Source organism: Lichenostomus cassidix, chromosome 4 (genome assembly GCF_008360975.1).
Source record: "Lichenostomus cassidix isolate B80296 chromosome 4, HeHo_3.0, whole genome shotgun sequence".
In the NCBI taxonomy this organism is placed as follows: domain Eukaryota; kingdom Metazoa; phylum Chordata; class Aves; order Passeriformes; family Meliphagidae; genus Lichenostomus; species Lichenostomus cassidix.
In genome coordinates, this window is record NC_139484.1 from 65805797 (window position 1) to 65828196 (window position 22400).

The window sequence follows — 22400 nt, forward strand, 5'->3', positions numbered from 1 at the left end:
ATTGGAAAAAATATTTGGAATGGTAAGGATAATTTTTTTATATTACATGCAAATGTAAATGCAAAATTAGCAATACTCTTTACTAAACTTCATCATGTCCTTATTTCTGATTCCTTGCAAGACTGAAACTGCACTTGAGAAAAACATTACTGTTTTGGTCCTTTTGCTGGAACCATTTTCTGGTGGTGACTTTGTCAGGTATTTTTCATCTCTACTGCTGACACAGTCTACTGCTTTGCAGTACTTCTCTCTGGATGAGAAGATAGACTGTGTTGTATCTGTCTTGTCTGCAAAGAGACAAAATAACAAACCAGAAAATAATAGTGCTTATTCTGCTTTCTATTTCGAAAATGTAACCCGTGTTTTTCTGAGAAAATACATATTTTTTCCCCCCACGTTACCTGCTTGATATAAAAATCAAAACAGACCACAGACTTTGTGTATGTAGTTGCTGAGGACCAAAAATTTGGTTGGTTTTTTTTTTAGGTAGCATGCAATATACTAGTGTCTTGTCTCCATGAGAGTTCTTGTTCTGTGTTAATGAAAGTTGTTTTGTTGCTTTTCCAGACTTGGAAATCCCTGTGATAGTACTCATACAATAACAATTTCAAGCTTTTTATCCTTCCAGCTGAAAATTTCTTTTAAAAATTCCACTTATTTTCAGTCTTTCCAATATGACTTGTATCTTATTCCAAATCTGTATGTAACTGTTTTCACAATTAATTTTATACACTTTTTTGAGCTCACGAAATCTAAGGGCCACGTAAGGTTGTGGAGGTGAAAGAGCAGCTGAGGAGACATGTGCAATTTTCTGCTGAGTTGTGTTCTCTGTTTTTTCAGCTAGTTCAGAATTTTACATGAACTCCCTCTTCATTGTTAAATGCTACTTAAGAAGGGGTATAATTAGTGTAAAAAGTGGTTATTGAACTATATTGAATAGTATTGAATCAATGTTTAAATACCAAGATAGGGGGTTGGAACAATAGGAGCCAGAGAGACTGCAACCAGAAAAAGTGGAATTAAATAAATTCCTAATTCATTTCATTTTGAGCTGCATTGAGTAAAAAGTTATGATTCATGTGTGAGTTACATTTTCTAGCTTTTACTTTCATTGAGTGTGTCACAGCACTGAAATTTTCGCAGTTTTCGTTAATCTCACTAATACATAAACAGATCCACAGACTGAGACATTTTAGAATATGTCTAGTTTAGAGAAATTTTCACCAGTGGAACTGTTAGTACAGCGCTGCATGCTTCACTTCCTAGACTAGACTAAATCTTTATCATCATAGAACCACAGAATGATTTGGGTTGGAAGGGACCATAAAGGCTAACTTGTTTCAGTCCTGCTGCCATCCAACCTGTCCTTGACACTTCCAGGAATGGGACATCTACAATTTCTCTGGGCAGCCTGTTATCATCACGGTCAGAGTGAAAAATTTCTTATATCTCATCTAAATCTACCCTCCTTCAGTTTAAAACCCTTACTCTTTGTATGCCCTTGTATGAAGTCCCTTTGCAGTTCTCTTGTCAACCTCTTTAGGTACTGGAAGGTGTTCTAAGGTCTCTCTAGAACCTTCTCTTGTGCTCTGTATTACTAATTATTATTAGTATTTGTACACATAGCTAGATGCTGTAAACACTGTTGTTAAGCTTTAGTTTGGGAAGAAAATTCATGTGCAAAAAGCAGTTATGTGTTTATAGACATCCCTTCAGTATGGTAGGAGGCACAAAAGTTCTCTGTACATTTTCTTTCCAAAGTCAATGAAGCTTTATGTCATACAGCTTTTATTATGTTAGAGCCTGGCCCTGGAACCCATCTACCCCTTGTTGTGTTAATTTTACGTGGGTCTCAGCTTGTGCAAGGCTGGGATGTTTTTATCAGCCAAAACTCTGCACTTGGGCATTGTGACATAGCTAATGTGTAAATTAGTGTTGTTTCCAGACATGCTGACCAGTAGCAGCTCTTAACTATAATTGATTTGTGTAATGAGTTGCAGACAATCAGCATGCAAACTGTAATAATGCTTAGACGCAAGATTACTGCTATAGATCAACTAATCTGTAGCACCTATGCTCTAGGAATAGCAGGAACCATTTCATGTTACTGCAGCGACCTGTAATTAGCAGGTTTCTCTTATTTCCCACCTCAGAAAGTGTCCTTTGCTGCTGGCTGTGGGAGCAGTGGGATTGTGTACACAGCAGGCAGGCTGCGCCTGATGTGCTGAGCACTGTGCCCTCAGATTGTCACAGGGATGATCAATAGTCCCCAGCTAACGTCTGGCTTTGCTATTTATACCTGGGGCACTTTAGAAAGGGAAAAGCTTAAGGTCAAAGGATATATAACAGAAGTGCCATCATCATTCATCTCCCAGACAGAGGTGGTGAGGTACCTGAGCTAGTGAGAATGTCTGAGTCAGTTCTTACCTGCAATTCCCTGCAGAGATCAGTTCCACAAAGCTGAAGTCTGTTAAGTCCAAATAGTTCAGCCTAACAGATACTATATGCACATCTTTTTTGCTAAGATACTACTTTGCTGTAGTTTCTGCTGATTTTTGCTGTTAGTGTTCATCACTTGGAAAGAATTTCCATGAGGAAAAGCATTCCTAAAGATCCTTTTGAAAGGAATCTGATGTTTGCAGTAATAAATAATGTAAAACTGTATTTTAAAATGTAACTGAAGAAGGTGAGGCAAAAAAATCGCAATGAAGTATAAAATTAAGCAAAACACTGTTTATGTTTTTTGCATTATAAATACAGATGGATTATTTCCTCTAACAGGTATATGACTTATTTGCTAGTTCTGCTGGTGGTGCGTGCTCACTGTAGCTGTGTTCCACTGTAGCATAAATAATTCAAGTTCCTTTAGCAGCAGTGGCAAAAGGTCTTTTCTTTAAATTATTTATGTAGCATTTTATAATGCTTTGTGTTAAGTATACTATTGCTTCCCTCTGCTTGAAGCCACGAGGGTAAGGAATCAATTTGTTTAGAATGGTGTTAGAGGCTACCAGGAATTGCTGTGGGGAAATGTGTTAGCTTCCCTCATCCCAAAATTGCAGAGGAACAATGTGCTGTACAGTCAGACTAATCAGCACCCAATGGGTTCCGGGACTTTGCAGCTGAACTTGGTATGGATTCAGAAGGATGGCTTTCAGTGAAGAGCTTGAAGTATTTGATTAAGTGGCACCACAGTGGTTCTTATCAGCTTTATCCAGGTAATGTATTTAGTGATTAGCTAGAATATCTTAATTATATGATTGTATGCATTCCGATGATTACAAGGAGTATGCTTAGCTTCTCACAACAATAAAATGTATTTGTAGGCTGAAAAATGTATACAAAATACATACGAATGCATGCATAATAAATATAAACAAAATACATACAAAATATCCTTTGTTAATTGTATTCAGGCTTATGGCTTTGTATTATTTAAATCAAAACTTCTGAAACCATCTTATCATGAATGCTTTCAAGATTTAGTTGATGAAATGCCTGCATTTTCTTACACAATGCTGTTTTTGTAAAATAAATAAAACCAAGACCCTTCATGGAATGTGTAAACACAAAAGGTATGAAATATTGGGTTTTGAGGATTTTTTTGATAGTATTCTGTGACAGTTCTGTATTTCCAAAAGCTAATAAATAAAACTGAATGAGTTTGCACTGAAAGTAGTTTTTCCTCACTAGGTGTGGTTGCTTTCAAGCTGAACAAAAGTAAAGTTAGGTCCCTGGGATTTGGAATGTTTGATCAAGGAGGCTCTTTTTATAGATATTGCAAGATGAGCTGTAGCTTCTGACAGTGATGACGAGGGAAGGCAGACATTTGGAAACTTCACAGCACTGCTGTTGTCCATGTTGTCCATGCAGAGCTGGGATTTTTCACATTAAACTCCTCTGGCATCCTGAGATTCCCAATTGCTTGTTTTCTTTTTTTAAAATACTTTGCAAGGAGGAGGAGGAGGAGTCCACTTTGCACAAGAGCCCTGTGGTGAGAACGTTTGAGGGTGGGAGTCAGAGCTCTGTGTTTCCTCTGATGATCATCACAGAGGGCTCATTAGATGAAATATGTGAGCTGGTTGGAAAGTTTCTCCATTCCTGCTTTCCGAAGTGGGCTGTGTGTACCTAGGAATGCATGAACTGTGAGAGTCAGGAAACCTGATGCTGAAGCCTTACATTGGAAACATTCCTCTGCAAGGGGAGTGGAGCAGGAGTTATGGCTTACACAGTCTTTCTTTAGTGTGATTTGGATAAATTAGGTACTAATGTTAGTTGGAGAGGTTTCTTTTCCTTCCTTCTGACTTCCTTTTTCTCCAGTTCTAAATGGTATATCTGCACTGGGCTGTAACTATTTGAATTGCAATTGATGATCTGGGTGGTAAAAGAAACTAGAATAACCAAGCCTTTTCTGGGAGACAACCTTGTTTTGTGTTGTTTTGAAGTTGACAGGTACCACAGCAGAAAGCTGTACAGATTTTAAAAGCAAACCAACTGCATTTTTTTCATTAAGGGAAACCAAAGCTGTGTCAGGGTGAAGTTTAAATTAAAACAGTTCTTTTTGAGAAAAGTCTGAATTACCTAAATTAAATCTACCAGAACAGAGACCGTTTACTGGGAATGAGTAATCCCTTAATGCTGTGTTAACACGTTGGAGGACCTGTGCCAGTAGCTCTTTGGTGGTTGGAAATAGAGTCTTATTTTGGTTCATTTATTTTCATGGGATCTCCAGAGTCAGCAGCATATCAGAGGAGGGAGAACCCAGTGTAGTTTAGCGTGTATCTCTGAGGAGCTGGGGAGAGCAGGCAGCTGGTAGCAATTAAAGGTAGTTAGCAGTTACCCAGTGGTGTAAACACTGGAGGCTGTAATTGCAGTTTGGTTTCCCTGCTGCCATAGGGAAATTGAATGCCTGCCACTGGGAGGGAGGTGAGGCTGCCTGGCTGATGACTGCTGTGCCTGCCTCTTCCCAGTCCCTTCTGAGTCCTAAGGCACTGTGACTCCAGGATGGAGAGTTGAGCACTTGGTGTGGCTGCTCCGAATTTCTCTCTGTCAGCCAAGTAGGTTTCAGGGGTTTGGTATGTGGGATGAGTTTGCCTTTCTGACTTTGCCTGAAAGGAACAAGGAAATTGTCATCATTCATCACTGGAGAACGCTGGGGATTGAACCCTCCAGGAGTGAGGCACTATCTGAAACTGTTCCAGATCTATCAAGAAGTGGGTGTCTATTTATATCCTGGACTGTAAAATAGAACATATCCACCTGCAGAGTTAAAGCAAAATACTTCAGATAATAAATTTAGATATAATTCTCTTCAGAGTCACATTAACTTCTTTCACAATAGTTTCACTGTGGTGACAGGTATTCTCTAATGAAGTTAACAGTTGACTTGGTTATGCTCTTTCATATGTCTTAAAGGAGAAAGTTAATAAATATTTGTATAAGAAAATTTGGCATTATTTGCTGAGTGTTTGTAATTAGCTTTGATTAATATGGTCATTAGGCGAAGAAAATAATTTACATACCTCATTTGTTACTAGTGTTCTTATATATTATCCTTGTTGAAAATATGAAGTTACATTTTGTTGTTCCCTCATCTAATTCTGTATCTTTGCCTTACTTGTTTCATTTTTGTCTCAAAATATAGTTTTGCTTTCAGAAACTCAGAGTAGTTAACTGTTACATCTTAGTGAATGTTTCTGAGCTAAGAATACATTTAAAAATGAAATTTCAGAACTTTTCTTAAATTTTTTTTCTTATCTTTACAACTATCTTCGTAACTTTGTCCTACGCTTGTAGCTGTTTTTGAATGGTCCTTTTTTTCAAAGTTCTTATTTCCAGGGAGGAACAATAATGCTTTGTAACATGAAGTTTGGAAATGCAAAGTGCTTTCAAGTACTTCTAACATAAAAGGAGACCTTGGGAGATCTTGCAAAGTAGGGTTTGTTTTTTTTATTTGGAGAAATTACTCATTGCTTTAGTTAGACCAAGTGAATAACTGAGGAAAATCATAAAAATCTCCCTGTGAAGAATAGCCCATTTCTGCCTGGTTGTGAATTCAGTTTTCTCAAACAGCTTGCATTTCTCGTGAGCTGCACACTTCCTTTTCCATTTGGCATAAAATTGCTGAATATACCATCTATTCAATTTGAAGTTATTATTTGCTCACATCTGTTACTGCAAATTTTTCAAACAGTTGAAAGTCTGCATTTTTTCCATCCCTTCATCACAGAATCTCATTCAGTTTGGCATCTCTGTGTGTGCAACCTGCTCAATGCGGGGAGATCACACCAGGGAGCTCAGGCTTTAGTTGTGTCTTCAGAATGAATTGAACCTTACATCACCTCTGTGAAGTGTCTGTCTGTGAGTTCAGCTTTACCAGTTTTACATTTGTGTACACTAGGAGGTGGAGGAACCATCCTGTAAAAGAGTGTGCAAGAAGTAAAGACAATTCTGTGAATAGAACCCTGTTGTAAGCAGTTCCCTCTCTTACTTACAGCAGCCATTTCTTTCCCCTTTCTACTTCTATGAACAAATGGTCACTTTAAGATTTTTTTTTTGTGTGCCTGTTTTGTTTATTGACATGTGACAAAGATGATCTGGTATTAATACTTGAAACTGTTAGGCTGCTACACAAGGGGTTTTTTTGTGTTTCCCTGAATTTTCTGTGGGTTCCTGTTAATTTGTTTCTCAGAGTACAAAATCACTTCTGTTTTTTTCAAGATCTAAAGAATCTGGTAATTTCTCATCTTGGGGTGTCTAGGTTATCCCAGTATGTTGGTTAGAGTCTGTAAGGGATCCCTATTTTTATCAGAAACCGTAATAAATTGAGGATCTATAGTTTGATGCCTCTACTTCCTATGGATAAGGAAGGCATCCCTTACTAGCTCATATTCCTTAATGTTCTTTTCCACAATTGACTCTTTTCCTAAATTTTCAGTATTAACAGGAATCTTGTATTTCCATATAAAATTTCATATTCTCTGTCTCTACTAATTGAAGTGTATATGAAATTTTGCTGTCCAAAAAGGTTTTTGCCCACATTCTGGTGAACAGTGGCTTCTTGAAGGTCAACTTTCCTTGGATAATCTTATGAAGGAGTGCAGTCCATAGGGTGAGAAATATAAGCAGGAGAATGTATTTTACTTTGTGGAACAAGAAAAAAGATTTTGTTTTGGCCTGCCCCTTTTGCTTCTGTCAGGGAACTGCTTTTAAGACACTCATTTAATTTTCTTTGCAGTGGAACAGGAGAAACTTGAGAGAGGTTTGGGTTGGTTTTTTTTCTATGCAGGTGCTCTTAATAAAAATGGAGAGGGATATTTAGAAGTCTGCACTATCGTGAGCTTGATCAGGAGGTGTGATAAGTCCAGTCAACAATGTTGAAGAGTAAAAGTGAATACTACTTTATTGACAGATTTCATTTCCTTTATTAACAGAGCTGAACAGCACTGAACTGAAAGACTGCATCAGTGAGAACAGCCTGAGTAGCAATGCCAGCCTTCCCAGCGTGCAGAGCTGCCGGCGGCTGCGAGAAAGGAGAGTTGCAAGCTGGGCTGTTTCCTTTGAGCGTCTTCTTCAGGATTCTGTTGGGGTTAAATATTTTTCGGTGAGTTCTGAGGGACAATAAGAGGCTTTCCAAAATACCTGATACTGCTGCAGTAATTTTCTTGTATTATTTTTTCCTTTTTTTTCTTGACGCTATCCTTGCACAGGACAAGAAACAGGAGTTAATTTGTGCTCCGTTGTTATCTGAGCATCTTTCTAAATTTACACGAGTTCACAGTTGAGTAAGAGTTCATAGTAATATAGAGATTGCCATGCATTTCTGCATAGCAGAAGTTTCAGGTGAAAATGGAAGCTATATTTGGCTTTGTCTGGGAGCTTTTAGAAAGCTTCCCCATTTTGTAAAATGCTATTTTTGTATCTGTAGCCTTTGTTCAAGAAGAAAGAAGTACTTTTGGTGGTTTCCTAAGAATGGGTCATTATTCACATCTATCTCTACTGAAACTTTGGAAGCCACATAGAAGATTTTTTCAATGACAGAGTGGCTTATTTTCATGAAGAAGGTTTTTAGAAATACTTTTTGGAAGTAGTTGTGGTAGCTAAGAGCACTGGTTAAAGCTGCAACTTGAAGGAATAATGTTGAGTATTCACAAAGCATACTTTGCAGTACATAAATGCTGTTCTTCACTGCACATTTAGGAAGTTGTAAATAGCATTTACATCTCTCTTTTACATGCAAGGAAACTGAGGGTAAATACTTCTGCTTTGTTGCACTGAGAGTATGTTGCTGATTGTGAATGTGTTATACAGAGACAGTTTGTGCTGCCCAAATAATTTTCACAAAAATAGTATAAGGAAACATACAGTGTAGGAGATGTAGATTATTGGAATCTGCAGTAACTCAGAAAGACTCTTGTTTGATACAAAAGTATTAAGATATCACAATGGTTAATTAACAGACTTCTGTGTTAACTGGTGGGGGAACCCAAAACCCACATTAACAGTAAACATCTGTTTGAGGAAACAAAGAAGAGGAAAGCAAAATAATACATCCTAGATATTATGTTCCTTTGTTTAGCAGAGTAGCCTGAGAGTTATTAGCACTTCTGCTTTCATACTGAGACTTCTTGTCAGGCTGGAAGAAAAATTATAATACTGATCTGGTGTCAGAGTCCGTCTGAAAAATGATGTAGTTCATGGGGCTGCTGCTGGAAGTTCAGTTGACTTTTCCAATTACTTGTAAACCTTCAGTAAACTTATGTACACTTAGGAAATTGCTGCATTAAATTTTTAACTGCTATGATTGTTTAAAACTTCCATTAAAAACCTAAAAGGTAGCTCATTTTAATATGTTTTCAGATTAAAAGTTAAAGGTACATTTCATTTCAGCAAAAGACAACCTCAGATATTCTGGAAGTTTTACTTTTCTCCCCCATTTTATTCTAAGTAGAAGTTCCTTTTATAAACACTGCAAAAGTACATGTGTTAGAGAAATACCTACTTAAAAAAAAAATTAGGGGCTGTTAAAGTTTATCATCTGCACCACCATTTTCTTGAGGCCCAGGAGATGTTCAGAACAATTGCTTAGATTTATTTGCAGCCTGGTTGTCACTACACTGTGTAGTTACAGATTACTGCCAGTGTCCAAGAACACTGAGGCACCAGCATTTAATTCATGGTCACACAGTAAGTGTCTTGGTGCTTTTGGGATCCAGCATCTGCCTTTCCTGGGGACAGCTTTGTCACAGAGCAGGAACTACTCTCTGAGAAGGAGAGATTTTGCATGTTTTGCAAATACTCACACTTTGCATAATGGCTGCTGCTTAGAGCAGTGAGCTGGGAGGTGAGAGAGCTGTTTGCAGGTTCCCTCTGAGGGGTTCAGACCAACCTCTGCAGCTTCCCAGCCGTGGGTGACAACTCCTGGGCTGCCTGGTGTTCCAGCTGGGCACCACTTGGCCATCCTGGTGGAGCTGAGTTGTTGGACAGCTGTGCCCAAACACTGTGGCCACAAGGGAGCCACAGTGGGAGGTGGACTCTGGATTCACTGGGAAGGTGCTGAGTGGGAAGTAGGCGGTTGTGTTCCGGTTCCTGCTCACTAATTTGATTCTCTTTTAATATGTAATTAAATGTAAAATGCAGAAATGTCCCCTGACTACTCTCTGGATTGTCTTTTATATGTTTGGTGTCTCAGGTTATGTATCTGAAAAACTTTTAATTTGGATTGGAGGGCTGCTTGGGGATTTAGATTCCCTGTATTGTAGTTTATCTCAATTTCTTTCTTACAGTTTGACTCCCTAAACTCTATGTAAATCTAAAAAGCATAAATAAACTTATTTCTGTGGAGATTCTTCTTACACAGCTTTCTGAGGCTGCCTTGAATAATAAAGAAGCTTCAGTGATATTCATGTGACAATTGAGTGAAGGGTCTGTCTTGTGGCTGACTTAGAATAAAATTTCCAATTAAACACTGATAGCTAAAGGCTCTAAAATATAAACAAGCATTTTTCCCATTACTTAAATGCCTAGATAATTTTTTAGAGGATCAAATTTTTTTTTATATTTTTATTTTTCCCCTGATGGTTACAGTGCTTTTATTTTAAGATGCTGAGAGAATATTGTATTGTATAGATTTGAATATGGGACAACTTGTAGAGTTTTCCAACTGAATCAGTACTAGTGTTCATTGGGACTTGAGGATGCTGTAGTGTAAATGTCCTGATTATTGTGTGTTGTACTGAGAGATACATATTTTTCCTCTATATGAGTCCTTTCCAAGGAGAAACCATGTAACCACATCAGCAAGCAGTGATGAAAGATTTTTCTTTTGTAGTTGCCATGCAATGCAGAAAGACATTGTAATGAATCCAGAATTGATTATGGGCATTGCTAGATAAACACCTACTCTCTTATGTCAGTAGAACTGCAATTAAAGACAGACAGTTTACAGTGTAATTTAAAAATGTAGTTTATAAATTGTTTAAATTTTTATTTAAAGTTCATTCACTAGTTTATACACTACTTAGCATGATATTTCAAACTGTGTACTTGCAAATTATTTGATTGTAACTTGATGGATTCTTCTCAGTCATATTCATTTAAAAAGACATGAGATAGTGGGGATGAACTAGGTGTGTATTGGACATATATTGGTTTTTACTTTAGAAGAAAACTGGACTGTAAGACTGATTGAAAAGTTGCTTTTATACAAACTTTCCAAGCATTGTAAATATGTTTTTTGAATTGGCAAGTAACTTTTCTCTAAGACATTTATTTATTTGGTTTTTTTTTCCCCTAGGAATTTCTACGGAAAGAATTTAGCGAAGAAAATATTTTATTTTGGCAGGCCTGTGAATACTTTAACCATGTACCTGCACATGATAAAAAAGAGGTAAGTCAGTGCTGTATTTCAGTACATCGTGTTGCTTCTTCAAAAATTATTACTCCTTCAAGATCATTGAAATTAATGGAGCTGTGCTTGGTCTTTGTACTGTGATATCACTAAAATAGGGTTGGATTACCTAAATTTAAGATGTTGCATATATTTAAACTGCAGCAAAGTGCAGAGGTAGCTCTGTAAGAAGGAGGTAAGATATCTTGGATGTTGGAAATGGCCAGCAGTGCATGGAACTGCAGAGCAAGTTAATTAAACCTGTCAAGGAGAGGCCTCTTACACTTTTTGAGCTAGACTGCCTCCACCAACCAAGACTGTGTGTTTCTAAACAACTTAGATGATCTGCTGCTCTAAGTGCAGTGCTCTCATGTTTGTTCACAAATTATGAGAATCTCCATCTCATCCCTTTTGAGGGAATCCTAGGTTGGTCAGGCAGTTTGGGTGATTTCTGAACTTTGTGCAGGTTGGCAGCACTTCTGTCTACACCACAGCCAAATCTGGTCAGGTTTAGTGGTGGAAACAGCTTCATCTTCCAAGTCTCTCTTTACTCTTTTGTCTACTAATGAGGTTTTTTTCTCCTACTTCTGTCTTCAAACAATGTATTTTCTGAACACCACCCTTAAGGGCTGTGGGCTCAGCTTGGTGGGTTTCTCATTATTTTCGCAATGTTGGTGCTTCAAAGTAAACAAGTTAAAAATGAGTGGTTTTGACTGTAAATATTCATACATATACTTACCTTTTTCTCACTTCTAGAAACTGAATCTTAGAGGATTTATTTAAATAGTAACTGTTATGTAAAAGGTCTCAAGTCTAAAAAAATCTACACTCCTTTAAAAAAAAAATACTTGCTGTGCTTCACTGCTTGATTATTTTAACTTTTATATGGAGGACAGCTTTTACTGCTTAAGAAATATTTGATGAATATTTGTAATCTTAAATGAAAAACCCTATTTATGTGCCTAAACCAAAAGCTGATATATGAAAAATACATATATCAAAGACTCTGAAGTGGCTATATATTTTTGGGTGGAATATATCAGTGTAAGAAGTGCCTAGCTAAAAATATGGTTTTCAAAACAACACACATTTAGCATTTCTTTTTTGTAGCTTTCTTACAGAGCTCGGGAGATCTTCAGTAAGTTCTTGTGTAGCAAAGCTACAACCCCAGTTAATATTGACAGCCAGGCACAGCTGGCAGATGATATTCTCAATTCTCCCCATCCGGATATGTTCAAGGAACAGCAACTTCAGGTAACCAGAGCAAACATGAACGCTCTATGTTTATCTGTTATCTTTTCCTTTATAATCTATAAAAATAGTTTAATGTGTTGTATACTTTAAATTCTGTTAGAAGTGTAGGAAAAAGGCTGCTTGACTGTTTTTCTGTTATGTGTAGAAAATTGTCATTTAACTAAAAATAATCTGAGAAGTACTATTATTGAAATGAGGGTTTAGTGCAAGGAAATAATTTCATGTGTTGCAGGACCATTGCTTAGAGTGTTTGCATATGGCTGGTTTTCTTTTCTTTAGTGGATCATTGAGTATGCAAATAGTGTCTACTTTTGGTTTTTAAAATGTCAGTTGTGTTAAAAGAGTACTTACCTTATGCTTTAATGGTATTGTCAGGCAAAGAGATTTTAAAAGTGTTGGGATCTGAAGACCTTTGAAGTGGATGTATTTTAAATAAGTATTGATATTCAGAACAGCTATGCAACAACAGGATACACTTTACATTTCCTGTAGAGTTTAAGTTTCCTATTTTTTCTCTTAAGTAATTTCTTCTACCCTAGCAATTTATTAGTAGAAGTAATTTTGAGATCCTCATTTTGAAATCAGGGCCATAGCTTTAATGAGCCAGGTGACAATCTTAGGACACGATCTCAGACCACATGCTTTTGGGCAATCTGAGCAGCTGGGTTATCCTATCATCCTTCTGCAAAGTGGAGGTGAAAAGGTAAGTCTGACTGCTGGTCTGGTAGCTCCCAGCATTATAGCTACTCCTTATGCACCTCCAAGCCTGAGCCTTCTGTGGGAATTACCAGTCACCACCTTCCCAGACATTTTTTCATGCATTTATCATCCTGGTGTTGTGGAGACTCTGCCTGAATTCCTCCTCATCCTCTCCCATTTGCTTGGTAGAGTGCAAGGTTTCCTGATGAGTCGGGAGACAGGGCTGATGCAGGTTTTCTCCCTTTGAAAATGCTATCTCCTTAGTTGGAGGGCTCATAATGCAAGAGAAAACACTCGTGTGAAGTTCTGCTGTGGGTCCAGTCCCAGCCACAAGGCCTGTCTGTGCCTGACCTGCTTGTCTCAAATTGTCAGATCCCTCAGTCAGACCACTGAAAAATGAGGTGAAGCAGGATGAGAGTTCCTTCTGCTGAAGGATGTGGCCCTGGAGCTTGTCTGAGGTGCTGGGGGTGTGGCTGAGGTCCTCTGGCTGAGGTCAGTACTGGGCAATCAGCTGCTTGAAGGCCCTTAATTTCTTGGTTTCACCAAGTGGTTCTGCAGGAGGTCAGTTTGTGGTTTTGGTGGATGGCACCACCCTGAGAACACACAGCTGTGTGTTGTGAAGTTACTGCAAAACACCCACAAACTCTCAAAGTTCAGCTCACGGTGGTGACACAACCTTAATAAAGCGAAAGCTCTGCGTTTCTGGTTTTTCACGAGAGTTTTTGGATTTGAACACTGACCACAGACTGCAGGGGTGCTGCTCTGTGGGGGTTGTTGGATGAATGTGGTGGTGGGGAACAGGGAATGTTACTGTAAGGCTGCAGTGGAGTTGCAGAAGTGTGTGGAAAAGTGCCTTGGGGACACTTTCAGGCCATTCTGTCCCATGCACTGCCTGTTAGGAAGAGCCTTGGAAGTTGCTTTCTGTCCATGTCATGACAAATTTGTCAGGACAAATTTATCTTGTTGTTAGAAGTTGTAATGGCAGTGTGGTTGCAGCCAAAATACCTAGTTAGGATGTTGTTCTTTTTTATAAATTGAATACAAACAAGCATTTTGAGTGTTTCTGAATGGGGGACAGTGTAGGTCACTTGAACATACTAAAGTAAAAATAAAATATGTACTTAATGTAGAGTTGATCATGGATGTAAGTTTTTCTACTCTTGTTTATCTGAAAATTTCAAATTATGCTTTTATAATATATATTTGTAATTTGTAAGAGCAAGAACTAGCATCTGCTAGCCTTTTTCAAATAAGCAGAAGTCATTAAGATATGTAAATATGATAATAATGCTAAATATAGTAAATCATGGACGTAGTGTGGGCTAGAAACATAGTAGGGCAGATGATAATCAGATCAAGGTAAATTAGTTGAGCTCTCATCACTCTGTCCAGTAAAGTTGAAAGGTTGCAATTTTTTTTCTGTATTAGGTATATTTAATCTTCAGACTGCATGCGTCTCTGCAGTAACTTTTCTTATGTCTCTTAGTTCGCTGCAATTTTTGCTTTTATTCTTCGCACCTAGCATGGAATAACAATTTGTGCAAAGCTTTGTTTTTCATCCTGAAGCTGTGTCAAATTTAAGGTATTTGTGTAAGCTGTGCCATAAATCATGTCCTCTATTCTGGGGGCACAAAATGCATTCAATTTAAAATACTGTGATTTGTTGAGGAGTGTGACCTTTGTAAGTTTCGCTTTCTTAGAAAGCTCAAGGACAGGTGAAGTATTTTGTATTTTTTCAGTTAATTTGGGTTTTGTGTCTGTGTTGGAGTCTGCAGACTATACTTTTTTCCCCCAGTAATCTTGTATTAGTGGTACTTCTGTGAGTCCTTGAGACTGAGGCATTTTGATTTCTTGTAATTGCTCCCCCAGATTTTACACTGTTTTGGCAATACACCAGAGCTTTGAGCTCAACAGAACTCAAGAATTGTTTCAAAGCTCTGTGTGTTGTACATATTCAATAGTCTGCTGAGACTTGGCCTGAACACTATGTGTGCTCTGAAATTTGTTGTCTGTTTAAGTTTTGCTGGTGTACCTATGGTCAGAGAAGGATATGGTGTAAGAGATTCACTCCCCTTTGTGAGCAAGGTTTCAAGTGAGAAATCTTTTATTCTGGAGGATCTCTTTGTCACACTGTTGAGGGCACTTTGGACTTTGCCCTGAGCCATTTCAGCATGTCAAGCTGTCAGAGCTAACAAATACAAAAGCATTTTTCCATAGCTTACCTTGTGGAAAACAGTGCATTAGAAGGCCCAACAAAGGTGACAGGCAGCACCTAAGCAGGAATGGGAATATACAGAGGGGAAAGGCAAGAACGGGGAAGTTGGCATTCAATTTGAGTTATGTTTCTGTGAGAGGATCCAGTTGTCTCTGCACTATCTTGCTGTTTACAAGATAAGTTTTGGGCTGCAGCTTGTTGAGGAGGGTCTCTGCACAATCTGAAGCATGATTCCCCTCTGCAAATGGGCCACTCTCTCTCAGTGATTGACTTTCCTTTACAATCTTGGGAATGCCATAACCAGTTGGGTGGTGTATACTTTCCTTTGCTTGTGGGGAATTTGTCATGTCCAAAGAAGTAGCTGTTCATACTGTTTTCTCAGATCAGCTGAATCACAGGAGAAGATACAGAGCTAAATGTATGGATTCACTTGAAACAGCAGGTTTGCAAAAATGGAACAAAAAAATTAAACATTATTTAGCATTTAAGAAAAAACTCTTCTTCACTTTGATAAGTTTAGCTTTGGTATAGAGCCTGGTATAGAGCTGCTTTCTTCCTCTGTGGTTAAAGATAGATATTGATAGTTTAATGTAAACTGTTCTCTTTAAAGATCTGCAGCACCTTGATTATTGAATTGTCCAAAGATATTGATGGTTTTTTCCCTTATGATTGGGCACATGACGGTGGCTTAGTGTTTGATTTGGCAATTCTGGGTTAATGGCTGGATTTGATGATCTTAGAGGTTTTTTCCAGCCTAAATGGTTCTATGAATCTCTGAACATTATATATAATGTAAAGGATTTTTGGCTTCTCCTCACTGCAGTTAACTTTGTGTATCTTGTATTATTGGGTATTATTGCATATTGTGATTGTATCATATTTGTGCATTTTAGAACATAAACTTTCCTAGTTCACAGCTGCCTTAAAACACACTTGCATAACTTAATTCAGTCACATAGAGTGCTGGTGTAATAATCTTTAAAAAACATTTTAAATGGCCAGCTTGCTACATGCTGCACATAGAATGGTATCAATGAAGTAAAACAGGATGGTGTTCTCAAGACTCTACAGCATCTCAGGTTGGCACTTTGCACAAATCATACCTTTTTTCTTGAATCTGTACTAAACAGGTAGATCAAATTATGTTTCACTTTAAATGGGTGCAGTGTGTTTAACCAGGTTTAAACAGTGCCATACCTACTGCTGTTTACAGCCTAATGTCCTACATTTTGTGGGAGTTGGCTGTTGCAAAGTGACTCCATGTTCTTGATGTGTTAGTCCAGTGCATGTAACCATTATCCATTGCGTTTTAATTTCAGATATTTAACCTGATGAAGTTTGATAGCTACACTCGCTTCCTCAAATCCCCCCTTTACCAAGAATGCATCCTGGCTGAAGTGGAAGGACGTCCTCTTCCTGACCCTCAGCGTGTTCCCAGCAGCCCCACTTCCAAACACAGCGTCAGCTCAGAGAAGTCCAACATATCCACACCAAAAAAGGTGACCTTTGCATTGTTATATGAAAACCATGTTTTTACATCATGTTTTTCAAGTGCTTTAGAAAAGAAAAGGTAATTTATATAATAAAATTAAAATGTGTGGTTAGAGATGGTGGCAAATACAATTGCAAAATTTTTATGTACTCAGGAAAATACTTATTTTTTTTTAAATCCTTGCCTTTGTCTCAGTTTTCTAGATATTGATTTTCTGAATATAATTTTAAATCTTCATTATTGCCTAAATGTATGTGTACAAATAAAAAGTAAGGGTTATTTCAGTGCATCAGTTCAGAAGGTTATTTTAGTTGAATATTGGAATTAAGATGTGATAATTTGACCTTTGCTGAGAGCAGATATTTTAACAGAAGTTTTGGAGAAGGTTTAACCTAAACTAACTCATATTTGCAGAGGGTAGTTTTTAAAATTTCTTAGCTCTTACTAAACTCAGATAATTCTGTGTTAAATAAGTGCACTTAAAAATTAGACCAGTAGTCTTACTGACTGATCCCCTGACATTATTTAGGGTTTATTTTTTCTTCTTGTAGATAATACCACCGTAGGATTACATAACTGTATGGGTAAATTATAACTTTTCATTTTTCATGTCAATCACTAGAGATTACCCCATCTGCCATTATGCATTCTTATGACTAGGAGCCTTTAAAAAGTAGCATTTTAAGGAATATTCTAATAATCTAACAAGAATACTAGCTTGTTAAAAGCAAGTTTAGTTTAATATCAAACATTCCTGACATTTGTATTCTTCAACTCTAATAAATACTTGATTATACTTGTAAATGTTAAACAGTACTTTGTCATTGTCTTTAAAAGCTGTTCACGTTCAAGCCCAGCCTAGGAAAACTACCAAAGTGAAATTCAGTGTTTCAAAAGCAAGGCAAATGGCCTTTCCACATGAGCTTAGGCATTACTGGTGAGCTGGGGACAGTTCTTTCCCATTTGCTGGAGCTCTCTGTGGCTTCTTTCCACCTACTGTTTTGTCCTCCCTACCAAGTAGCACGTTTCCATCTATGTATTTCTTTTTGTTACCACTGGTGAGGTTTTTTTTTGGTTTTTTTGATGGCTGCTGAGAGGGATGCTGGCACAGAGACTTGTGCGTGGGGTAAAGAAGACAGCTAACCTGGCCATCACACTCTTGTTTTAGGAAGAAGTGTGGGAAGGTTTATTTTAGACAATATACTCACAACTGTGATCCAACCAGTGATTTAATTGTCTTTTGGTGATAGCTAAGTGGTAAATCAAAGTCAGGAAGATCTTTAAATGAAGAGTCAGGAGAGGAGGACACTGAGAAGAAAAAGAGGGGAACATTCTTCTCATGGTCAAGAAGTAAGAGTTTGGGAAAATCACAGAAGAGAAGAGAAAATGGTGATTATCCAAATGGTGAGTATTCACATTCCACTTTGTTTCAAGGTTGTTTCAGCAATAGATGTGACTAATCTCACCATGATTAGTTGCTATCTAAGTTCATTCTTGGGAGTGACAGAGGAAAATCACTGCCAAGGCAGAAGGCCATAGCATGGCTAGTACTGCTGCAGTTTTGTGGAAGAAGATGTACAAGTAAATAGATGAAAGTATGACAATATTTAAAGTTGTGTTTACTGACTTTCCACAAGAATTTGTTTTCTACATTTTGGTACATTCTGCCTTTTTGTGTGCTTTTTCAAGCAGAGATATTTATAGAAAGATAATTTCAAATCTTTACAGGAAAGTCCAAGAGCAGTACAGCAAATAGTGTCATAGTTACAGCTATTTAAAAATGTCTCCATCTGCATTATCCTACTTTTCTTTCTTTTATCAGTAACACACAGGTAAGTTCACTTTTGAAGAGTCACCATCTGTTTTCACCTTACCTGACAAAAAAGAAAAAAGAAGAGTCAGAAGTGTGAAAGCCCTTGTAACCTGCTGTTTTGTTACTTAATTGTGTTTGAGAGTTTAAGGAAGAGTTCCCTCCTGAAAGCACCTGTGCATGGCCTCTAGAAGAGATGAAATTTTTGCAGTAAATTATTGAGTTAAAAATAATGAAGAAATTCCAGTGAAGCACCAACTTTGGTCCGTGTTGTTACTCTGGTTTTTGCTTCTGGTTAATGCCCAGACCCACAAGATATCTTTGATCATATGGATAATTTGAGTGTTTTTAGGATTCATATGTGAAAAGACATCAGAGACATTTGCTGAGATTACAGACTTAGCCTTCTGATAGTGACTAGTCATTGTCTTAGATTTTAGTTTTCTAACACCATACTTGCACTTTTAAAGCATTTATCTCCTTTCAAAATATCTGAAGAGGTAGAGTAATTTTTAAGATTAAATACTGAAGTCTTGTTGAATCTAATTAACTAAACTAAGATTTTTTTTTAAAAGGATTTTTTTTAAGAATGTAGAAACAATTGGTTTTTTTCAGGGGTTAAATAACCAAGAAATACTTGACCAAAAGTTGCTTTGGTTTCCATACTTTCATGCACAGTATGAAGATTTGGTGGTTTTTTTCCTTTTAATGGAACAAGAAAAAACTGTGACCAGAGAAGCTAATCTGTATTACAATAAATAATAAAATAATCCTCCTTACTGATTGCTGTTTCTTTCCACAAACAGATTCTTTTCAGTCCAATGGATTGTCATACAGACGGGAATCACAAGGCTCCATGTCATCCACTGCTAGTCTTGACTTGGTAATGGCTGCCTCTAACTAAAGAACAAATGGGGGAGCAGATAAAACAGTGAATTACTGATTTTCTAAGTAGTGTGGTGCTGCTTGCTTGATGTAATGCCTTGGGAAAGGGTTTGTAAGTGATACAGTTGGAGCACAAGATATAATATTAAGCAATTTTAGAATGTTAGAAATGTAATAGAGGTTGTATTCATATATTACTTCTTCTTTTGTCCTTGTAACAGAATGATATGTTTTGCATCTTGTCTGTCTTAACATCAAGCACCAGTGAACTACAAGAATAAAGTTTCCCTTTTAAAGGCTGTAGCTGTTTATAAAGAGTTTGTTCCACCTACCAGAGAGAGAATCTGTTTTGAAGAACCACAAGTTAAAGCTTTCCCTCTTCTTGGCCTATGCAATAAGAGCAATACAAGTTGCATTAGGTTGATTTTTGTTGTGCCAGTGTCTGTCATGCTTCTTCTCTGTTTGTTTCTTTTGAAGTTGTGTGTTCTTGTCATTATGACTTAACTTGGTTCTAAAAATCTGAGAAGTAGGGAATTTTGTTGCACTTTGTCACACTAAGAAAATGAGAAGTGAAGACACTGATTTCTAACCATCATGTTCTATCTTCACAGTGTAAAACTAATGAGACGCAAAATTAAAACAGTATTAATAAAACATAAATGTAATACTTTATTTTAGCTATGTTGATATGGAGGAAGAATCTAAAAAAAGAAATTTTAAAGGATTTTTTTTGTGCTTTTGATATCCCTCTAATGGACTAGATTCTGTGTAATTAACTACTAACTAATAACTGGGTAATTTTACCTATGCTAAAAATATTGATCAGGGAAACAAGCATGGTGAAGTCATGTTTATTTCTGTTGCAGAAAAGTCTTGTCTTAAAATATAGAAAATGCAAAGCCTCCCTAAAGCAACAACCCCTCATTTCTCTCCCACTCCCACCTGATTTAAGTCAGAAAGTTACTGTGATTTGAATGAGAAGCATCAAGTTAAAGAAAAGAGCAAAAGCATGATGAGTACCCTAAAAGACTATCAAAGCCAATGGTTTTTTAGTGTTCTTTTAAGTTATAAGTGAGCTTTTTGTTAAATTTTCAAAGGCCCTTGATGTTTAGTATTACTATTTAGTGTTTAGTGTTAGATATTTACTATTAGATTTACTATTAGATTTTACTATTAGATATTTAGTGTTACTATTCTGCTGTTACTCTAGAATAAAGGTTAGTGCCTAGCCCATAACATTGTAGTTCTAGTTCCCTTTAATAAAAACAATTAATGGTCATGAAGTGAATAATTTTAAAGTTTTAATTTGTCTGTGGTGTATTTGTGCCTAGAATTCAGACTATGTTAAAAGAAGAGGAAATTTTGAGAGGAAATACTGAGGAACCTGATGTCTAAAAGCATTCCTCCTCACTTAAATGTTGATTCATAGTGTGCCAATGGTAATTTCACATCAGCAGGACATTATTGAGCACAGACATTTAACTATTTGGATGCTTAATAAGATTTTATTTACCTTTATGCTTTTTAATTAGGAGTTCTTTAGTAAATCTCATAACTGTTTTACACACCCGCTGTTTAAAATGGCATCTGTCCTTGAAATAAATTTAGATTTGTGCAGTATTGTAATCTTTATCTAAATGTTTTTTCCCCAGGATTTAAATTTATCTGATATTTGTTGTATTTGGAAGGATTTCTAAAGCATAGTAGAAAGTATGGTTCTTGGCTTGGTTTGATTTGTGCAGACTCTAAAAAGTTTATACCCAGTCCTAATTTTCCCACTGGGCACTGACCTTTCTTTTTCCTTTCAAGTCTGAAACCTCAAGATTGCCTGCATATGTACCAGATAAAGACAAATCCCCCAAGTACTGCTGTGTAAACCTTCCGGATGGTTCCTCGAGCAAAATGGCTGTGAAGTCTGGGTTCTCCATCAAAGAGGTGCTCTCTGGGGTCTGCGAGAAGCATGGCATTAACATAGCTGCTGTGGACCTGTTCTTAGTTGGAGGTGATAAGGTACTGCATATTCCTGGGCTTTTTTGGAAGCATTTTCATGCCCATTTTACAAACAAGGAATTCTGTTCTGTCAATACTGGCATGTACCTCCTGGTTCTGCCTATAGCTTTACATTGGCAGTGCTGGTTAATTGAAGGAGAGTTGGAAGTATCCATGAAGAAAACAAATGTGTGGCAGTAGATGCTACTGCATTAAAACCCAAAAACATGGTGACTGTCTGTTGTTCAAAGACGAATGGGATGCATTACTGCTAGAAATAAGGTACAGGTTTTAATAATGAGGAAAATTTCCAAGACAACAGTCTATGTGGATTGGGGCAGTGTGTGTGTGATGGCTTTTAGTCCAACAGAAAAATCTCCAATTCAAAGAGAAGCTGTGGACATGAAGTATTTATTGTCTTAAACTCATGCTTTTGATCCATCTAGATTATTACAATGACAAAAATCAATGAATGTTCATAGTTATGGGCTTTTGCTTTTAAATCTTTTGAAGACTGTTAGCTGGCTGTATTTTCTAATGCATCATTGTATGTAATTTATGCAAGTTGAAGAATCTAGGTTTGTTTTAAAAAACCAAGTTCCTGAATACCTGCTGACTGCAGTGGAAATTGAATTTTGGTCATTGTTTCACACCTAGCCAAAAGAAAACATGTTTTAAATCATGTTCCATGTTGTAAACGAATATCACTAGAATGCATGCAGCCTCTATTATTAATATTCTGAATTATCTTTAAAAAAACTGACAACACAGCTGCTCTTTTTTACATATTTTAAAATTAATTTTCTTTCCCTTCTTTTATTCCTGATGTGCTCTGTAGCCACTGGTATTGCACCAAGACAGCAGTATCCTGGAGTCTCGGGACCTGCGCTTAGAAAAACGCACTTTATTTCGGTAAGAGTCAAAAATAACAACTTCCTCTGACATTTGCCACCCCATTTTCCATTTTGCTTTTTGTAAGTGCAGTGCAAGATGTTGCCAGTTACCTGTGCAGCAAAACAGGAGGCTGTGCAGCTGCAGGATGGAGCTTTCTGGATGGCTCCCTAGGATCCAAGTGGGATTTTTGATGCCAGTTCCAGCTCAGGGACATTTAAATATTATTATGATGTCTAACAGCTCAAGCTGAGGCAGCTGTGAAAGCACTGGGCAGATC

The 22400-nt window shown here is 37.2% G+C and overlaps 1 protein-coding gene across 2 annotated transcripts in view; it reads left to right on the plus strand.

Moving 5' to 3' along the window:
• The window catches only part of RGS12 (regulator of G protein signaling 12), a 90141-nt gene that overhangs the window by 42190 nt on the left and 25551 nt on the right, over positions 1-22400 (plus strand). The window contains exons 5-12 of one of the 2 annotated variants that reach the window (XM_085059696.1): positions 7431-7600; positions 10793-10885; positions 11996-12139; positions 16373-16552; positions 17796-17949; positions 19162-19238; positions 21050-21250; positions 22068-22141. In XM_085059696.1, coding sequence (XP_084915822.1) covers positions 7431-7600; positions 10793-10885; positions 11996-12139; positions 16373-16552; positions 17796-17949; positions 19162-19238; positions 21050-21250; positions 22068-22141 — 1093 coding nt within the window. Of the gene's footprint in view, positions 1-7408; positions 7601-10792; positions 10886-11995; positions 12140-16372; positions 16553-17795; positions 17950-19161; positions 19239-21049; positions 21251-22067; positions 22142-22400 lie in introns of both variants that reach the window. The other variant, XM_085059697.1, reaches the window with a different exon arrangement.